The sequence below is a fragment of the Haliotis rufescens genome, unplaced genomic scaffold, assembly GCF_023055435.1.
Source record: "Haliotis rufescens isolate VD_foot unplaced genomic scaffold, xgHalRufe1.0.p SCAF_21, whole genome shotgun sequence".
Lineage (NCBI taxonomy): Eukaryota > Metazoa > Mollusca > Gastropoda > Lepetellida > Haliotidae > Haliotis > Haliotis rufescens.
Window position 1 is genome coordinate 12,099,366 of NW_025963902.1, and position 21,920 is coordinate 12,121,285.

The following is a 21,920-nucleotide window of genomic DNA, read 5'->3' on the forward strand; positions in this document are numbered from 1 at the left end:
TAACCCTTCATAATACAATACTTGGTTTCGCACCCGTTTGTCATTTGCATGAATAGCTAAATTAGTCAGTTCATGCAATAAACTTATGAATTATTATATGATACATTATTAAAAGTTATCATCGACAAAGCATATTTTGTCAAAAACATGTTCTATATAATTTTAAAATCGACTAATTATTATTATTATTCGTATGTCACTCAATAACTCAGCACACGAAGGTGTGAAAAGTGGGTATACTAGGGAGAGAGACAAGACTTCGATAAAATGTTGTTGTCTACAAGTAGGAGCTTAATGTGATTTGATTAAACAATTCATTCTGAAATGACATATTTTTCGGAATGAAGTGATGCCCGCATTACAAATATTCGATTACTTGCTCAGTGTTCTGGAAAACCGACAAACATCATTAGAACATATGTTGCGGCGACAATAACTCATCCTTGCACTCGGGCGTTATGAAATATAGAGGATTTTCTGAACTTTGTGAGATATAAAGCTGACACGACGTGATTAACTGAAATACTGTTCAAAGCCACTTAAACCAAACTCAGTCACTCACTCAGTACAATCTATAATGTTCACACTTCCAGACGTGATTGAAATCAAAACGGAGTCATGTGATCAATGACAGCATTGTGACAATGTTCGCTCATATTAAAACTAACACAAACTTAAAAGCTTACATGTATTCACATTTTATTAATTAGAAAAGTAAATCCCGTTTCAAGCAAGCACAATACAAGTGTTATAATATTGGTGTTGGTGTTTAATATTGGACTGTGTAGGTCCTCGATTTGGCATATCGTCCCTCGGCTTCAGCATATGACAGACCGTGATCCCAAACCAGGTCAAAATGAAAACGCTCATATAATAACATAGATACTATACTCATATCAAAGTTTACACAATGAAAACATAACTAAAGTAGAAACAGAATTAGCTTTTTTAAAGTAGTCGTCGTGGGATCCAACTTTAAAAATCAATTTGAAAATCCGTATCTAGTGATGACACAATTCTTGAACCGTTTCAGTTCAGTTGAAGTTGTGATTGTTAAGGAACAACATGCAGAATCTTTTATTTGGATTTAAAGGAAAAAACAATAACCCATTAAATATTACATTTTAAATTGCAAAATTTGTAATTTATAAACAAATGAGAAAGAAATCAATTCAACATTTTAAACAAGAGAAGTGGGAAATAATTAAATATTATGAAGCTACAAGATCTATTGCTTTCTCAAATTGTAAACAAGCTAAATTTTTCTCTTTTTGGTCTTCATTCCACACATTATTCAAGAATACCAAGATATGATTTAATACTACAATTTGTCTGTTATTCTGTATAGAAACCTTATATATAGATCTACCAGATCTACCAGATGTACCAGAGAAACAAACTACTGAATGTACAACAAGGCGATTTGAATATATACCATGCTGATCTTAATGTAATATGTTCCATGTATACTTTGTATTTGAAATGATGGGAATAAAAAATAAAAATAAAAAAACCCCAAAAACATTCAGAATCGATTCCAGTGAGATGTAACGTTAAACGTTGAAGTTCAGCTCAAACGCCACTGTTATGATTTCAAGTACAGGTATAAGTTAGCATTTAGATGGTTTCATATCAACTTTGCATGATAGTGTTGTACAAAAAGTCTAAAATACATCATAACCACAAATAACGGTAAACGTTAAAACTTCATCAGCACATCACAATACCAAAAGACAATACTAAACGATAGAAGTAAAACAATTGCGAACAAAGCAAAAACACATTCAAGGAGGAATTAATTCGCAGTTGTGTGTATATCTTTGAGAAATTAGTGAACAAACACACGGTATTAATAATTGAAGCGACCGAAATTGATTTGATAGACCACATAAAGAAATTGTTACACTTTGAACGCCATGTGAATTGTACACAACGAAATTACTGACGTGACATAATCAACATTATGCATGACAGAATTTCTAAAGTTGCCTGAGATGGATAACCCTGTCATATGACATTAGTAGATGCCAAAAGTCTTGTTTAATATCTCTCTTTCCTTCCTAATTTATCACAATTGTCAAAATAGCTACCTATCAGTGACTTTTAAATTTGGTTTGTAACTTTTCCATAACGATGGCCCGATTGTCTAGTTGAAAATTCTCGTCATTTAATATATATATTTCTACCAATCATAACTTCAGGGTCAGGCTCCATTTAATGTCAAAGTCTGTTATCATTTTCGAAGTTTATTAGAAGCTCTCGTGAAGTAGTACAAGGGTTATTGATGTACACTGATTCTGACTGATATTCATGTTAGGCGTGGGGCGGTCGGGTAGCCAAGTGGTTAAAGCGTTCGCTCGTCACGCCGAAGACCCGGGTTCGATTCCTGACATGGGTACAATGTGTGAAGCCCATTTCTGGTGTCCCCCGCCGTGATATTGCTGGAATATTGCTAAAAGCGGCGTAAAACCATACTCACTCACTCTCTCATGTAAGGCGTTATTAGCAATGCGTGTGAAAGTCTAAGAACCACCACAAACGTCAGAAAAACGTACTAGTATCATTTTAAGCAGCCAATCATCTATGACGTTGTTCAGCGTAATGGACTCAGAACACATACAATACATTTAGGTTAATGCAAAATATGTAGTCTATAACCATAAAGGCAAGGTAAAAATGAAGGCAACATTTTGTTGTTATCAAGCCCCCTGGGAGGTGAACTTTTGAAACTAATCCACACATTGATTTACCATAAACTAAAACAAAATAATGAAACGCATTGGTGAAAGTGTCTTAACCCGGTCTGCTGTACCATTTGCTTTTGCACTGTAAACATCATTTTTTATTGAAACACTAAGATAAAACATGTAAATATATACAAGGAAGAACAATTTTTTCTTCCATCTGAGGTGAGGTGAAATGGGGTTTAACGGTGTCCCTTTCAAGATGAATGCACTTATATGGCGAGGAACATGCACGTGTGTGCGTGCGTGTGTGCGTGTGTGCGTGCGTGTGTGCTTGCTTGTGTGTGTGTGCGTGCGTGCGCGCGCATAAGTCAACCCGGTTTTTTAGCCCTTACCTCCAAGAGATGCAATGCCGCAAGTTAACATGGATACCCCACTCAGGCACACAAAACTGCCTGCCATCCGATCAGTCTTTGTTTTATCAACTTAATACGACGTATATTAGTCTGACGCAGCCAGGAGATTGGCCCACTGCCCTTCCACTCTCCGGGCAGGCGCTCTATCCTTGAGACTTTGGAAGCGGTCTCCAACTATCTGAAGTTTGTGATACACATATATGAGTGAGTGAGTGAGTTGGGTTTAACGCCGCTTTTAACAGTATTCCAGTTATATTATGGCGTGTCAGCTAAATGTGGGAGGAAAGCCCGAAGTGATGCAGGTCTCTGACGTTTACCACTTCGGTGAACCCACGAGCACGGGTATGGTGCTGACAAACCTAGAAACATAATTAGGGCGAACCGGGCTTCGAACCCAAAATCATAGGTTTCTGGCGTGCCCAAGGGACGCAAATCTGCACAGCGAATCGCGGCGCCTTAGACGACTGGGCCACCCGTGCCCCTACACATATATGAAGTAGTATAGACGACAGGGGGCATTTACACATACTACTGCTGTCGAGTTATAAAAATCTCATTTCGAAATTCTTACTCCACTGCCCATGTTATTATTCCGGTATTTGGTTTTAATAAATCCGCAACCATACAACAATAACATTAACATAATGTTCATTTCTTCACATATTTCAATACTTTCAATAAGTTTGTTCCTTAATGGCGCAATTTGTGTAATAGTGATTGTAACAGATAAACACAATTTCTTTATTCCAACACGTCCAAGTGAATATGAATCTTTATGTAAATCGAACTTGACATTTCATTGTGTCTTGGTGGGGTGAACAAATATGTACATGCGTGTATTTGAAATGTGGCAGTATATGTATCATAAATCTCTTTATATTAAATACTAAGAACACCACCACCATCTACTGAAAGCTGGTACAAGAATACTGTATGTTCCTCCAGGTCACATCACGCAGAGAAGCAGCGGAAGAGCGGAAGCAATAGAAAGGGAAGTTAGATGAACAGTTGCTATTGTAAGCTACATTGCATTAGATAGTCAATTTCGGTTCCTTTAATATGAGGATGCCACTTTGAAAACAAAAGTAAATGTGTAACAGAAAAGTGATCCAGGATACAAAATCTGTAGTGACTATTTGAGGTGGAAATATAATTCCGCGGGATGTACCTTACGGTATCCAGGTTCAGGGCTATTATATCTAAATTCACACTCTAAACCTCTGATTCTTGTATTCATTAAAAACCGTTCATGGTGAAGATAAAAGCGACAAACCTTTTTCCATAATTATGAGAAATCTCTGCTAAAAGTTCATTGTATGATTCCAACTATATCATAGGCAGGTGCTTTGAATCACTATCAAATAAGATACTAGTAGAAGAACAACTTTTTTATAACATGTTGCGCCAATTGTAGCCTGTCCATAATTGCACGGAATGTGGTACACTGTTCCTGATGGTTTTAGCTTGTGGCTGGATGGTGGTAGTTTTCCTGTGGCTTTATTGGTGTTCTGAATGCTGTGACTTCTCTTGAAAACCACATCGACGTTGGCCTGTTTCTTTAAGAGTCCCAGCAATTCCGTGCAATTGTGCTTATATTGGCGAAACATCTAGGCCCCTCAAAACCCAAACTAAAGAACATCAAAGCTCAGTCTCCAAAGATGGTTCTAAGTCAGCTCTATAAGACCACGTCCGTGACAACCCAAGCAACAGCATCCAGTGGGACAAAATCAAAGCCCTCACCACCAAACTCAAAGACTTCCTAATCAGAAAACTTCAAGAAGTTATCAACATCAAAAGACTCCAGCCTTCAATCAACTGTGAGGAAGGCTATTACATACCCCTGCATACCATCAACTAATGAAAGACCTCGATCAGTGATACTCCTTTTGTTTATATTAATGGCTTCACCCCTTTGTTTTTTTATATTACTGGCTTCACCGATCAATATGTTTACCCTGGTTATTGTTACTTCCATGGCGATTCACGTCCTTCATAGGAGATACCAGAGACAGGTCTGTCCGCATCTAAGCGAGGTTCTCTCAATAATCGATAGCCGCCTGTGAAGGCACTGTCGCCAGAGTCTGTGTCTGCGTCAGATTGGTATGGATCCTGATCGGGCCCTGAACGTGAGATATCATACGATGTACTATCGACTGATGATGTGGCTGTTTCATTATCATGGCCTGTTCCTAAACCAGAATCTGATAAAGGAGTGACACCTTTCAACCACTTTTTGATATTTTCTTCCTTTGGCATTTCTTCAACACTGATGACTGATGTGGAAAACCTGTCCGTGAAAGGAGAGGCTTCTGAATGTTGTAAGCCGGTAGGATTAGATGATCGAATTGTTGTGGTTTCTGACTTTGGGCACTTTGAGCATGTTTCTGTTTCTGTAGCTCTACACAAATGATCAGCAGAAAGATTACCTACAAGAGAAGCAACGATTGTTACACAACAATCAGTAAACATGTTGTAGGTTTGGAATATGGAACGAGTTGGTCTGTTGTCCTCTAACAGCTATATTCTAATCACAATTCACACATGTAAACATACATAATTACCGCGAATATCCCATCTCCATTACATCATTGCAATACTTCCTATATAATCTCGGCTGTTGTCACACTCTTCATATTGTCAACAGAAGTCCTCTTCATTGTCAACTATCCACAATCAGTTGTGCTAGTAATATTATGTTGTGCAAGTGTCAACGAAATTGGTGACATTCAGTTTAAGAAAAGAAAATGGTTCAGCTGAAGAAGATTGTATATTTTTGTGTTTACCTCAGTTTCACGTCGTTACATAGTCGCTAAGGTCATCATATTTAGGATCGTTATGGCGCTACCAACCCTATCTGAATCGACTTCTTGCAAGAGTGATCTCTTCATGGTCATTGTGGAACAACACCGGGGCAGGACTAGGTGCTGCACAGAGGATATTGTCCTCTATGTCTGCAGTTTAGTAGAGACCCATAAGCAGCTCCCGGCCAGGAGGGGGACAGTTAGATTTGAGGTCAAGCGCCACTTCCCAGAACGACCCTGAAGAATACCCCTCCATGGACGCAAGACAGACACGGCCATTGGTCGGGATAGACCGTTGGGCGTGGGTCCCCGAGAAGATTTAGTTGTAGTCTCTGATATGGGGATGTCCGCTCTTGCAGTACAATCTCCATACGGCAGCCTAATGAGTAGGATTCTTGAAATTTTAGCCCATCAGGACCTGCTTGGAGAATAGTTGTTACAGAATGGTCTTTTCGCCCTGTTTTTTTTCAATTGGTGTGGGACAAACTTCACCGGGACTTGCTCGCCATGTCTCAACAAGTTTCTTGTGTATTTTAGCTTGTATCAGAACACCAAGCTCTCATAAAGAGTCCCAGAATGTTTTCCACTACTTCAGGATAATCTCTCAAATTGCCGAAACCTCGAGACCTTCTCCACCAGTCCAGATCAGACGTTATGTACAGTAGTTTACACAGTATCCATCTTCTTGCCTGCAACAAATCAGTCTTCTTCGCCAGATCCGTGCTCTTAAGTTCTATATATCTCATGTCAAAGTCGCAGGAAGTAACGTAATCAGATCCGGAAGTGACGACATCAAAACCGGAGATGGCATCATCAGAACATTAAATGACGTCATATATGTTTTCGTGGGATCACTCGAATTTATAGCATCTGACAACACAAATATAACGCTCAAAGTTTATAACGCAGTTGCTTGCTCCATAAATTTCTTCCGAATTGAGTCACTGCTGATAAGGCAGTAAACAATCTGAAAGGTGCCATGATGACGTCACAAGTGGAAACAGGATTCAAATATTACGGTAGTACAGCGGAAGTACAACCTCTATTACATCAGGAGTAATCCCAGCACTCTCCGTAATTATTTGCATCAAAAGAACTGATGGTGGAAAGAAGTGAGGTTTCCCGCATTGCTTATGTGCAAGAGGCTTGGGTAGCCGGATGCTCTTGCTGACAAGATTGATTATGGACAGTTGACTGTGAATACTTCTGTTGAAAAGCTGGTGACATTATTCTGTGACGATAGCCAAAATACGAGATTTATGGCAATGATGCTTGATGTTTTACCTCTTTGGGTTGTATCAGTTTACACAGTTATTAGGACACCGTATTCTTTGGGGGACATTGAAAATAACTTGTAATTTAATTAGAACTTCCTGTTACTGCCAAAAGAAAGATTCTTTCTGTGATATTATTTTTAAAGCATTTGATTTCATTAAAGCATTCAAATTAGTCGGACAAAACAATCCGGATGATGAAAATTAACTTACGCCAAATGGATAAATGTCAACCCATGTGTATGATGGTTTATAATAACCTATTCATTTAATACCTAATACCATTTGATTTACCTTTGAACAACCAACGTTTACCTTCATTGAGTGGCATCTGCGAAGATGCACAATAATCAGCCACGTTTTGCATGGTATCGTCTTCAAAACAGTCACCAGCATTGGGTGTTGCAAGCTTGTTTTTGTGCGGGATGGCCACTCTTCTGACAGTAAAATAGAAATGAAAAACACAAAATGACATGTATGATAACATTTTGTTATTGTTAAAGCTGATGAACTGTTTATTATGATACTCACCAATTACTGTATAGTACACCTATATGTTTCAGTCAGAGATTTAGAAGATGTTTGTTTGTATCTCATCGAATGACCAGACAGTTGATATTTTCATTTGTGACAATACAAATGTTCTTATTTATTACGGCTTTTTTATTGATTTGTTGTCTTTCTCTGAAAACCATAGATGCAGACTGAAAGTAGTTCTTGCATAAAATCTTATTTCACACGATTGAGATATCTATCCTATGTTTTCAGATAAATACAGTATTTCACCATAAAATATATAATTATTAGATTTAACTAATGCAGTCACAACATCAGTTTGCCTGATTTTATCATACATGACTAGTCTTAACTTTCTTTGAGGTCCATATTCATTTTAGTTTCTTTTCAACTATTGTATTCAAATGTCAATCTTAGCATACTCTTACTATTAAAATCTCAAAGCGTCATTGTTGGTCATGTTAGTTTAATGGTAACATATACTTCCCAACGTCAACATATACGTAAATCCTGCTGGGGTATCATGCAGGAAGCAGAGGTACTGTAAGTCCCCATGATCCCCAGTGTGGTGGCCTAGCTTTGGCTACTGGTGGCCTATAGCCCGTTTTTTAAAACTGTATACATGATATTGTTATGCTGAAATATGTTCTGTAAATTGTTTTAAATGTGGCTTTGCACAAATGACTCAATTGTAAACATATGAGCCTGGTCTCGTCGCTATATAGCTGAAATAATGTCGATGCGACGTCAAATATTAACTCACTCACTCACTGCACATACGAAATGTGCCCTGTTGATTAATGTTATAATTATCTGACTGCAAAAAACAATTACATTCAGTCTACCCCAATGACTATTATCAGCACGAAAATACAGAAAAATATACAAATTACGTTTTTTGTCAAATAACATATCTCTCTCATCTACTCGTCTAGTGACTAGTAAATGAATTGTCACCTTTTTGTTTTCACTGTACTTCCCGATCTTGATAACCTTCTGTCGACTTCTTTTATCGCTCTTTCTTTGGATGCGTAATTCACAATTACCAGCGGTTCATCAAGGTATTTTTCCAGAAGTTGGTAGACATCCCACTTAAGCAGAACTATTTTGTCTGATGATGTAGGTTTAGATGTGTGATCTACAGCTGCTGCCACGAAGAAGGCTTTGCATAAGTTTCGGCATTTGTTGGGATTCATGTGAAGAGATCTGGGATTGACATAACGACTAGACTTCTCAAAAATGGTATTCCTTTTGTCTTCAAAACCTGCACTGTCTTTCAAATCATCTATATCAAATACACCATTCAAAATGTTAAATTTTTCATCAGTAAATTCCCTTAATGAATACAGGACACCTTTAGACAACTCGTCATTTCTTTGAATCAAGGTATGATATTTGTCTTTTGACACGCTTCTAACAAAGGTAAGAATTTGAACTGGATGATCACATACGATAACGCATGCATCAAATACAACTCCGTCAATGTTTGTGTCTTTCAGTTGCAAATCTAACATCTGTGCAAGAGATGTTGCCATATATATCAATCCAATCTTTGAGCTACCAAGAAGGATTTGCATTTCTTTGTTCCATCTTCTTACTGCACCCACTGGGAGCATATGGACATCTAAAACATATGTTTCATATGTTAATCCTGATTGGACAACATGCAAACTACATAAAACAAGAAACAGTTACATTTTATGAAACACGACATAAACAGAACACAGCTAGATGTGAAAATTAGTCTTTTTACTTAAAGCACCACCTACATTTATAAAAGTTGTCCCCCTATAATATAATGAATCCAAAGGCTTTTCTTCACAGTGATTTAATGATGTCACCTAGAATTTGACCATGAAGTAGTGTACGGTTGGATGTGTATTACTTGAACAATTGTAATACGTATTTTATACTGCTAGTTCAAATAGAAATGACAAACCATGTAGACTGTGAACACTTGGCAAATTAGAAGTTCTGACTTTTACCCCAATTAGAAGATACCATCTCACAATCTGGACAAACTCCTTTCAGAAAAGGAAGAGGATAAACTCAGGGGCCCAAAGGCTATAGTCAGGACCCTCATTCAGGGAATGTCTATACATTGTAAGACAGTTGTTCAGGGGGGTCAACGCGGACTTTTACATTCACTCACATGACACATTCCTGATCTTAGATTGCAGTACCCATACAGACGGGATATCCAGGGAGGTAAAGCATATTTAACATATCAATGATTTCCGAAGAAGTTCTTTTCCTCATTTCTGGCAATATGTATATTCTTACCATAAGAGTAGCAACAATGTTATATATAGGGGGCAAGGTTATTTTCGGAAAAGGTAAGGTAACCTCCATCAATCATGTTGAATATATCATTGTGTTATTATGTAAGAATATGACGTTAGCAAACGAAACAAAATGAGAGCAGTTCAAACCATTTTGAAGTCGGTTAGACAGTTCCTCCAAAAAGGTTTCAGTTGCATATACTGTTGGGCGGAAAGGATTGCTTGTAGCAATTGGGACTTCAACAGTTAAGTCTTCTTCGATGGCATCCTTGACAGGTAACTTCTCAGCTGACATATTTGTAAATATACCTGTAAACAGAGAGTGCCTGATTATGTAAAAGTGCATATGTAAAACATAAAGGATAATGAGGATAACTTCTGTTCAGATTAGAAAAGTTAAAAGAAGGTAATTAGGCCAAGAAGTTTAACTTACGCTCAGGTATATTGATGATCTGATATCGTTCAATAACAATCAAAAAGTCAATTCCCTTTTACTGATTTACCCATTTGAACAAGAAATAAAGGAGTCCAGTGAGACCGCCTCATCTGTTTCATATAAAGATTCAGAGTGACAAAACACTCTCCATAAAACTGTATGATAGAGGGATGACTTCAACTTTCCAATAGTCAACAGTCCCTTCATGTCGAGCAGTTTTCCAGTAGCTCCAGCCTTTGGTGTCTACATTTCGAAAATTTGAGATACAATCGATCATGCTCTTTCTACCAAGATTTCAAAGAACGTAATACGACTTTTGCTCAGAAGTTGTTTGATCAAGGTTACAACATTCAAGGCACCAGTAATGCTTTCAAAAAGTTTAATGGTATACATGTGGAGGCAGTTCCAAATTTGACGCATATTTTCCCATATTTTTTTCGGGTGTACACTGGACTTGCCTTTGCATGTGTTTGTGACGGGTGCCACCGGTGGGGCAGGATACGCTAGCCTTTTCACGAATACCTGGAATCATTACTATTTGATAGAGATTCGTAAACATATGCTCATGATATAGTCGGAATTGTACAATCGACTCTGCTTTATGCGGAGATTTCTATTGGATATGGAAGGGGTTTTGTCGCTTTACTTACTATCTAAACAAATTCTTTAAAGTAACGATTATGCAATATAAGCTTAGGATACTGGTAGCAACGACTCATTTGGGGATTTCTTCAGTTCAGACATTAACGCCATGATACTTTAAATGCTGTCAAGATGGTATTAAGCTAAACTCATTCACTCTGAACATTTGAGTTTTGTGCCACAATAGAAATGAGACAATACCTTTCTAATGTTTTGTAACTGATGTTATTATGTCCTTGAGCTCACAGCGGGTGCACTTCAAAAATGGTTCTCTATGTTCCACCTTGTATGCCTCCGGTCCCTTGTTATCATAGAACAATACACCTGTGATTGGATTCACTACAATTTCAAGCAGTACACGGCCCTCTTCAATTATGTCGTGAAAATGAGCAGTGATATGTATGTCGTTCCAATCTAAACTTTCCCCCTTGTAGTCAATGGAGCACATACCACCTTTCAAACGTTGCTCTATTAAATGTTCTATCTGAGGGTATTTTTCTGTAGGCAGTTCGATTCCGTGAACTTCAAATGATTTAGACATATATTGGAATGTCTGTCCTTTGATCACAGTGGAAAATTTCTTTTCCTCCTCTCCTATGCCAAGAATATATGATCCACCTCCTTTGAGTTTTGCAAAAGCAGTTACATAGAGGGGAAGACGCAGATCCCACAAGTGGTCAACAAATTGTTCTGGGTCTCTCAAAATTTCCTCCTTCTTCTTCTGTTCTTTCGTTATGTCATTGAAGACAAATCCTTTCAGCTGAATATCTCTTTTTTCATTTATGGTTTGTATAGTCTCATCATTTAAGAAAGGCTGTCTATGCTTGACCTCTGAATGATGGGGATCTTGCTGATAAGAGATGTGTTTCAGGAAGAACCGCAGTGCTTGTGCACTATCTGGTGTAAACCCTTTGTCTATGATAAATTTAGTCTTGGGATCTGTTATGATTATTGTAGATGAAGGCTCAATGTCAATAACCACAAATTCCGGATCCTCCTGGAGTGTCTTTTTGTAGTAAACATCATCAAATGTTTCATCAACATTTATGATGGTTTGAAGGTCATCATCTATGAACTCGTCAAAATTTCCCTGACTCGGATCTTCTGGACTCAGGCCTTCTAAGTGAACTAGAAGTTGTCCTCCTAAAGAATTCCTGAGGGCCGAGACAGACCGTTTTATCTCTTCTTTCTTCTTCTTTTTCAGTTCTGGGCTAGGGCGTCGCGGTTTTTGTTTTTCTTCGTCCCAAATGGAGTTAAAACAAGTTACCTCAAGGTGCACGCAAAGGCTGTTGTTCCTTTTGTTGAATTCTTTACTGTACCGTTCACATTTTGTACATGTCTGAAATGTAAGTGCAACTAACGTACTAAGACCAACACGTCAATGTGAAATGATGTTCATCTGTTTTTTAATTGTCAGAAATCCTTAACCTTACTTCATTTGATATATTTCTGACAAATTGAACAGAATTCTTTGGTAAGGTGTTGTATTACAGTTAAATAACTGTGTGTGAAGATATACTTGTATCCTAAGGATTATATACTTATTGTCATTAGAATGTACTTTGTCCTCGCAGTTACCTAATGGACACAGTAAAAAAAACCAAATCGTCATGTGCACCTAAAAGAAAAGTAATTGCTGCCGACCTAGTTCAATGAAGTCAGGCTTACTACATGCATGCATGCGAATTTTTTAATATTTATTTTAGGGCTGGCAATCGTTTGCACACACAACTGACTTTGCCAAGGCACGTTGATAGTACAAACTCAACATTGAGTTGTTATCACCAAGTAGCCAGTACACAATAGGAAGTTATTGACTAAAGTGACAGGTTATCAAGTTGATCAGGAAGTTATGCGTGGTCACGTGCTGATAGAGGGCGCTTTATCTGGTGTCACGTCCATTATATCGCTTCGTATGGCACGTAGATATCTTTAGGGATCTACTGCGCACATAACTATGATGCATCGTGAACAATATGTTCTGCTGAAAAAACTGCACCATGCAACAATATTTTTTGTTTATTACTGACTAGCAATATCTCCTGCTCAGTGTAGGAACCTAAATGCAGTTTTCTTAGCACTTCCATCCAAAGTCCACCATCCTCGTTTAGGCCCCATTACACAGGGCTGCGACTTTTGTGCCACCCTCGAGGGATAAAAAACTGGCCAGGACGCTCAATGGTCGCCTGAACCCAGAAAATCATGTTTCTATGTAACAGACCACTGGGCCTTCATTCAGCAACAACGGTAATGCTTGTGCCTCCCTTCTGCCTCCTTTGAGCCATCTTTGAGCAGCTAACCTCCTCGGCGACCTTTGTGCGACTGTTTTGAACATGTTGTCCGAACCTCCTGTGTACCACCTTGGAACCACCTAGGCAGCCATTCTGCCTCCTTTGAGCCTCCAACGATGACCTGACAAATTCTATGGTCGCACACGGGAGGCACAAAGGTCGCCATCCTGTGTAAAGGGCCCATTAGCATCTGGTTCCCTATTAATACTTTTATTATGAATCATTAGAATATTACTGATTATTTGTTCCATCATCCATTAATTGACAGTTTATCCCCTTTAGATAATACGTACCATCACTTACGAATCAGGACTGAAACAGGTATCACATGTTGGCTTATGTACTCAAAACTAGTTCTAGTTTGGTGTCACACATATAATGAATGTTAAAATATATATGAAATCCTAGAAAACAAGAGGTGTGTTTGTGAGTATACTTTTACGCAGCTTTTAGCAATGCATGTATATTTCAGAAATGGGCTTCACACGTTGTACCCATGTAGAGAATCGAACCCGGACCATCGGCGTGATCAGCCAACACTTAAACCACTAACCTGCCTAACCCTACCACCCAATAGCAAACAAGGAACCATTCTGTGTGTCTTTCAGATGGTTGATGTGACCGGGTTGAATACCTTTTGTTTCAGTTAACAAGCATCTCAGGAACCGCATGAACAGTATGCCATGCAAATAGAATATACTGCCTTATGACTGCATTTGAACTAAAGAATACATTCGAGTTGTTGAACGGCTCACGTTTAACACAGCTTTTTTCAACATTTCAAAAGTAATATTTGAGTATCATTTTAAAAATGCGTAGAGACCTTTATTTGGCTAATTAAACCTATCGACGTGACGATCCTGGTAAGAAATGGCCATGAGCAACCCATGTGTCGTAAGAGGCGACTAACGGGATCGGTGTGGTCAGGCTCGTTGACGTGGTTGATGCATGTCACCGTATCCCAATTGCATAGATCGATGCTCATGGTGTTGATCACTGGATTGTCTGCTCGAGACTCGATTATTTACAGACCGCCGTCGTATAGCTGCAATATTGGGAACCTGCGTCAACTAACAAATAAAAATAATAAAACATATGGTAGTAGTCTGAACAGTTATAACACACAATTACATAATTAGAATTAGGACACGTTTGACATTCAGGGACTTACCTCATGGTCAAGACTCATCTTCCTTTGGCTGCATGTATATCATGGTTCAGGTCACATCACGAGAGAGACATTAGCCTTGTGTATCGTGCGTAGACTCACGACGGTGCGGACTGTGAGCGGGTTGCAGTATCTCGGTGCACGATTATCTCAGTCTGGTCTGTCTGAACGTGTATGTTGCATGGTGTGTCAGCTTATCGGATATATAGGTTGTAGACGTTTATCAGTTTTGATAAACCCAATGTGTACAATTTGGCTGCTGACAAACCAAGGAACACAAGTGGTTTGCTGACAAACCAAGGAACACAAGTGTGTTTCTGACAAACCAAGGAACACAAGTGTGTTGCTGACAAACCAAGGAACACAAGTGTGTTGCTGACAAACCAAGGAACACAAGTGTGTTTCTGACAAACCAAGGAACACAAGTGTGTTGCTGACAAACCAAGGAACGCAAGTGTGTTTCTGACAAACCAAGGAACACAAGTGTGTTTCTGACAAACCAAGGAACACAAGTGTGTTTCTGACAAACCAAGGAACACAAGTGTGTTTCTGACAAACCAAGGAACACAAGTGTGTTTCTGAAAAAACCAAGGTAGACAAGTGTGTTTCTGACAAACCAAGGAACACAAGTGTGTTTCTGACAAACCAAGGAACACATGTGTGTTTCTGACACGCCAAGGAACACATGTGTGTTGCCGACATACCAAAGAACACAAGTGTGTTGCTGACAAGCCAAGGAACACATGTGTGTTGCTGACAAACCAAGGAACACATCTGTGTTGCTGACAAACCAAGGAACACATCTGTGTTGCTGACAAACCAAGGAACACAAGTGTGTTGCTGACATGCCAAGGAACACATCTGTGTTGCTGACAAACCAAGGAACACAAGTGTGTTGCTGACAAGCCAAGGAACACAAGTGTGTTGCTGGCAAACCAAGGAACACAAGTGTGTTGCTGACAAGCCAAGGAACACATGTGTGTTGCCGACATACCAAGGAACACAAGTGTGTTGCCGACAAACTATGAAACACTTGTGTGTTGTCGACAAACCACAGAACACTTGTGTGTTGCCGACATACCATGGAACACATGTGTGTTGTTGACAAACCAAGAAACACAAGTGTGTTGCTGACAAACCAAGGAATACAAGTGTGTTGCCGACAAACTATGGAACACTTGTGTGTTGTCGACAAGCTAAGTAACACTTGTGTTTTGCCGACATACCAAGGAACACTTGTCTTATGTCGACATGTCAAGGAACACTTGTGTTTTGCCGACATACCAAGCAACGAAAGTGTGTTGCCGACATACCAAGTAACACTTGTGTGTTTCTGACATACCAAGGAACACAAGTGTGTTGCTGACAAGCTAAGGAACACAAGAGTGCTGTCGACATACCAAGGAACACAAGTGTGTTGCCGACAAACTATGGAACACTTGCGTGTTACCGACATACCAAAGAACACATGTGTGTTGCTGACAAGCCAAGGAACACAAGAGTGTTGTCGACATACCAAGGAAAAGATGTGTGTTGCTGTCAAGCCAAGGAACACAAGAGTGTTGTCGACATACCAAGGAACACATGTGTGTTGCTGACAAGCCAAGGAACACAAGTGTGTTGCCGACAAACAATGGAACACTTGTGGGTTGTTGACAAACTAAGTAACACATGTTGGTGTTGACAAACTAATCAAAAACAAGTCGGACAAAATAATCCGGATGATGAAAATTAACTTACACCAAATGAATAAATGTCAACCCATGTGTTTGATGGTTTATAATAACATATTCAAATACCATTTGATTTACCATGGAACAACCAACGTTTACCTTTAATGAGTGGCATCTGCGAAGATGCACAAGAATCAGCCACATTGTGCATGGTATCGTCTTCAAAACAGTCACCATCATTTGGTGTTGCAAGCTTGTTTTTGTGCGGGATGCCCACTCTTCTGACATGTATTATGACATTTTGTTATTGTTCAAACTGATGAACTGTTTATTATGATACTCACCAATTACTGTATAGTACACCTATATGTTTCAGTCAGAGATTATAAGATATTTGTTTGTATCTCAGACAGTTGATATTTTCATTTGTGACAATACAAATGTTCTTATTTATTACGGCTTTTTTTTATTGATTTGTTGTCTTTCTCTGAAAACCATAGAGGCAGACTGAAAGTAGTTCTTGCATAAAATATCATTTCACACAATTGAGATATCTATCCTATGTTTTCAGATAAATACAGTATTTCACCATAAAATATATAATCATTAGATTTAACTAATGCAGTCACAACATCAGTTTGCCTGATTTTATCATACATGACTAGTCTTAACTTCCTTTGAGGTCCATATTCATTTTAGTTTGATTTCAACTATTGTATTCAAATGTCACAATTAAAATCTTAAAGCTTCATTGTTGGTCATGTTAGTTTAATGGTAACATATACTTCCCAACGTCAACATATACGTAAATCCTGCTGGGGTATCATGCAGGAAGCAGAGGTACTGTAAGTCCCCATGATCCCCAGTAAGGTGGCCTAGCTTTGTTTACTGGTGGCCTATAGCCCTTGTTTTAAAACTGTATTCATGATATTCTCTGTAAATTGTTTTAAATATGGCTTTGCATAAATGACTCAATTGTAAACATATTAGCCTGGTCTCGTCGCTATATAGCTGAAATAATGTCGATGCGACGTTAAATATTAACTCACTCACTCACTGCACATACGAAATGTGCCCTGTTGATTAATGTTATATATATCTGACTGCAAAAACAATTACATTCAGTCTACCTCAATGACTATTATCAGCACGAAAATACAGAAAATTATACATATTACGTTTCTTGTCAAATAACATATCTCTCTCATCTACTCATCTAGTGACTAGTAGATGAATTGTCACCTTTTTGTTTTCACTGTACTTCCTGATCTTGATAACCTTCTGTCGACTTCTTTCATCGCTCTTTCTTTGGATGCGTAATTCACAATTACCAGCTGTTCATCAAGGTATTTTTCCAGAAGTTGGTAGACATCCCACTTAAGCAGAACTATTTTGTCTGATGATGTGGGGTTAGATGTGTGATCTACAGCTGCTGCCACGAAGAAGGCTTTGCATAAGTTTCTGCATTTGTTAGGATTCATGTGAAGAGATCTGGGATTGACATAACGACCAGACTTCTCAAAAATGGTATTCCTTTTGTCTTCAAAACCTGCACTGTCTTTCAAATCATCTATATCAAGTACACCATTTAAAATGTTAAATTTTTCATCAGTAAATTCCCTTAATGAATACAGGACACCTTTGGACAACTCGTCATTTCATATTTGTTTTTTGACACGCTTCTAAAAAAGGTAAGAATTTGAACTGGATGATCACATACGATAACGCATGCATCAAATACAACTCCGTCAATGCTTGTGTCTTTCAGTTGCAAATCTAATGTCTCTGCAAGAGATTTTGCGATGTATATCAATCCAATCCTTGAGCTACCAAGAAGGATTTGCATTTCTTTGTTCCATCTTCTTACTGCACCCACTGGGAGCATATGGACATCTAAAACATATGAATTATATGTTTATCCTAATTGAAAAACATGAAAATTACATAAAACAAGAAACAGTTACATTTTATGAAAAACGACATAAACAGAACACAGCTAGATGTGAAAATTAGTCTTTTGACTAAAACCACCACCTACATTTATAAAAGTTGTCCCCCTATAATATAAAGAATCCAAAGGCTTTTCTTCACATTGATTAAATGATGTCACCTAGAATTTGACCTTGAAGTAGTGTACCGTTGGATGTGTATTACTTGAATAGTTGTAATACTGATTTTATACTCATAGTACAAATAGAAATGACAAACCATGTAGACTGTGAACACTTGGCAAATTAGAAGTTCTGACTTTTACCCCAAGTAGAAGATACCACTTTACAATCTGGACAAACTCCTTTCAGATAAGAAAGAGGATAAGCTCAGGGGCCCAAAGGCTACAGTCAGGACCCTCATTCAGAGACTGTCTACACAATCTAAGACAGTTGTTCAGGGGTGTCAAAGTGGATTGTTACATTCACTCACATGACACATTCCTGACCTTACATTGCAGTACCCATACAGACAGGCTCTCCAGCGATGTAAAGCACATTTAACATACCAAAGCTTTCCGAAGAAGTTCTTTTCCCCATTTGTGGCAATATATATATTGTTACCATAAGAGAAGCAAGACTTATATTTTGGGGGCTAAGTTATTTTCGGAAAAGGTAAGGTATGCTCCATCACTCATGTTGAATATATCAATATGTTATTATGTAAGAATATGACGTAAGCAACCTAAAGATAATGAGAGCAGTTCAAGCCATTTTGAAGTCGGTTAGACAGTTCCTCCAAAACGTTTTCAGTTGCATGTACTGTTGGGCGGAAAGGATTGCTTGTATCTATGGGGACTTCAATAGTTAAGTCTTCCTCGATGGCGTCTGTCAAAACTACCTTGACAGATAACTTCTCAGATGACATATCTGTAAATATACCTGTTAACAGAGAGTGCCTGCTTATCCAAACGAATTCCATAAGTAAGTGCATATGTAAAACATATAGGATAATGAGGATAATTATTCAGACTGGCAAAATCAAAAGAAAGTAATTTGTCCAAGAAGTTTAACTTACGCTTCAGGTATATTGATGATCTCATATTGTTCAATAACAATCAAATAGTAAATTCCCTTCCACTTCTTTACGCGTCTGAACTAGAAATAATGGAGACCAGTGAGACCGACTCACCTGTTTCATATTTAGACCTATGCATAAAAATTCAGAGTGACAAAACACTCTCCATAAGACTGTATGATAAGAGGATGACTTCAACTTTCCAATAGTCAACTTTCCCTTCAAGGCGAGCAGTATTCCAGCAGCTCCAGCCTTTGGTGTTTACATTTCACAACTTTTGAGATACAATCGAGCACGTTCTTTCCACCAAGATTTCAAAGAACGTCATACGACTCTTGCTCAGAAGTTGTTCGATCAAGGTAACAACATACAAGGCACCAGTAAAGCTTTCAAACAGTTTTATGGTAGATATGTGGAGGCAGTTCCAAATTTGACGCATATGTTCCCATATTTTTCGGGTGAACAACTGACTCGCCTGTGCATTTCTTTCTGACGGGTGCCATCTATGGGGCAGGATACGCTCACCTTTTCGAGAACACCTGGTATCATTACTATTTGAAAGTGATTCATAAACATATGCTCATGATATAGTCGAAATTGTACAATCAACTCTGCTTTATGCAGAGACTTCTATTGGATATGGAAAGGGTTATGTCGCTTTATTCACATTGTATACAGATTCTTTAAGGTAATGAATATGCAATATAAGCTAAGGATAATGGTATCTAAGACCCACTTGGTGATTTCTTCAGATATTGTAGCCATGATACTTTAAATGCTGTCAAGATGGTGTTAAGCTAAACTCATTCACTCTGAACATTTGCGGTGTGTTCCTCAGTTGATAGTAACTTCATTCTATAAGGGTTACAAGGTAAGGACAACAATACCTTCCTAATGTTTTGTAACTGATGTTATTATGTCCTTGAGCTCACACCGGGTAGACGGCAGAAATGGTTCTCTATGTTCCACCTTGTATGCCTCTGGTCCCTTGTTATCATAAAACAATACACCTGTGATTGGATTTACTACAACCTCAAGCAATGCATGGTCCTTCGATGGCGTCTGCTAAAACTACCTCAGTTGCCATATCTGTAAATATACCTGGTAAAAGAGATTGATGAAACAAATCAGCTGAATTGCCTAATTAAATGAATACGGGTAATATATTTAAGTTAACATAACGATAGGTCAAAATCGAAAAATGATTCTTTACTGTATGAATCAAGTCATTTATTCTTATGATAGTGGTATCTGTGACCCTCACCACTTTTCCTCTGACATTAAAACCATAATAACCTATATACCGTTCACGTTGGTGTTAAACCAAACTCTTTCACCCTTACTATTTGAGTTTACAAGGTGAAAACAACAATACCTTTCTAATGTTTTGTAACTGATGTTATCATGTCCTTGAGCTCACACCGGGTATACTGCAGAAATGGTTCTCTATGTTCCACCTTGTATGCCTCTGGTCCCTTGTTATCATAAAACAATACACCTGTGATTGGATTTACTACAACCTCAAGCAATGTATGGTCCTTTCCAGTGATTTTATGAAAGTGAGCAGTGATGTGTTTGTCATTCCAATCTTAAATGTCTCCCTTGTTGTCAATGTGGCACATACCACCTTTCAAACGTTGCTCTATTAATTGTTTTATTTGAGGATATTTGTCCGTGGGCAATTCAATTCCAAGATCTTCAAATGTTTTAGACAAATATTGGACTGGATTTCCTTTGATCTTGGTTTGAAATTTCTTTTCTTTTTCTCCTATGCCAAGAATAAATGACCCACCTTCCTTTAGTTTTGCCAGTGCAGTTACATAGAGAGGAAGACGCAGATCCCACAAGTGGTCAACAAATTGTTTTGTGTCTCCTAAAATTGCCTCCTTCTTCTTCTATTCTTGCGTTGTGAAAACAAATCCTTTCACCTGAATATCTCTTTTTTTCAGTTATGGTTTGTAATGTCCTGTCATTTAAGAAAGGCTGTCTATGCTTGACCTCTGAATGATTTGAATTTGGCGCATCAGAGATGTGTTTCAGGAAGAACCGCAGTGCTTGTGCACTATCTGGTGTAAACCCTTTGTCCATGATAAATTTAGTCTTGGGATCTGTTATGATTATTGTAGATGAAGGCTCAATATCAATAACCACAAATTCCGGATCCCCCTGGAGTGTCTTTTTGTAGTAAACATCATCAAATGTTTCATCAGAATTTATGATGGTTTGAAGGTCATCATCTATGAACTCGTCAAAATTTCCCTGACTCGGATCTTCTGGACTCAGGCCTTCTAAGTGAATTAGAAGTTGTCCTCCTTTAGAATTCTCGAGGGCCGAGACAGACCGTTTTATCTCTTCTTTCTTTTCCGTTCTGGGTTAGGGCGTGGAGATGTTTGTGTTTTATCGTCCCAACTCTTGTTGAAAATAGTTAACTCAAGATGCACGCAAAGGCTGTTGTTCCTTTTGTTGAATTCTTCACTGTACCGTTCATCTGTATCGTTCCATTATCTGGAGTCATGTCACCCGATCCATTATATCGCTGCGTACATGTATGGCACGTAGATTTGTAGGCAACCTACTGCGAACATAACTATGACGCATCGTGAACAATATGTTCTAATGAAAAAACTGCACCATGCAACTGTTATATAAACTGTGAATATGCATGATAGAATTGTAGAATGGTACAAATTCTTCATCATACCACCTTTGTTGATACTTGTAGTTAAACCGC

General features: G+C 38.3%; 1 protein-coding gene and 2 long non-coding RNA genes across 6 annotated transcripts; all 3 read right to left on the reverse strand.

The window, feature by feature from the left end:
• Window positions 1-674: 674 nt before the first annotated feature.
• LOC125382924 lies at window positions 675-3,003 on the reverse strand. Its single transcript, XR_007222606.1, has 2 exons — window positions 1,108-3,003; window positions 675-1,074 (listed from the first exon to the last, which is right to left on the reverse strand). It is a non-coding gene; the product is annotated as an uncharacterized LOC125382924 (long non-coding RNA).
• Window positions 3,004-3,480: 477 nt separating this feature from the next.
• On the reverse strand, window positions 3,481-17,837 carry LOC124145774. 4 transcript variants are annotated; one of them, XM_048401252.1, is made up of 6 exons: window positions 14,514-14,641; window positions 11,253-12,390; window positions 10,124-10,282; window positions 8,649-9,315; window positions 7,491-7,612; window positions 3,481-5,526 (listed from the first exon to the last, which is right to left on the reverse strand). In XM_048401252.1, the coding sequence occupies exons 3-6, from the start codon at window positions 10,266-10,268 to the stop codon at window positions 5,066-5,068; spliced, it is 1,395 nt and encodes a 464-aa protein (XP_048257209.1). In that variant the 5' UTR covers window positions 10,269-10,282; window positions 11,253-12,390; window positions 14,514-14,641; the 3' UTR covers window positions 3,481-5,065. The 4 variants fall into 3 exon arrangements, 3 of the variants coding, with proteins under 3 accessions (XP_048257209.1, XP_048257211.1, XP_048257210.1); XM_048401254.1 differs by lacking the exons at window positions 7,491-7,612; window positions 8,649-9,315; window positions 10,124-10,282; window positions 11,253-12,390; window positions 14,514-14,641 and adding exons at window positions 16,343-16,464; window positions 17,426-17,837; XM_048401253.1 differs by lacking the exons at window positions 3,481-5,526; window positions 7,491-7,612; window positions 8,649-9,315; window positions 10,124-10,282 and adding an exon at window positions 10,872-10,931.
• A 40-nt stretch (window positions 17,838-17,877) lies between these two features.
• LOC124145740 lies at window positions 17,878-21,542 on the reverse strand. Its single transcript, XR_007222557.1, has 3 exons — window positions 20,565-21,542; window positions 20,077-20,176; window positions 17,878-18,076 (listed from the first exon to the last, which is right to left on the reverse strand). It is a non-coding gene; the product is annotated as an uncharacterized LOC124145740 (long non-coding RNA).
• Window positions 21,543-21,920: the final 378 nt, after the last annotated feature.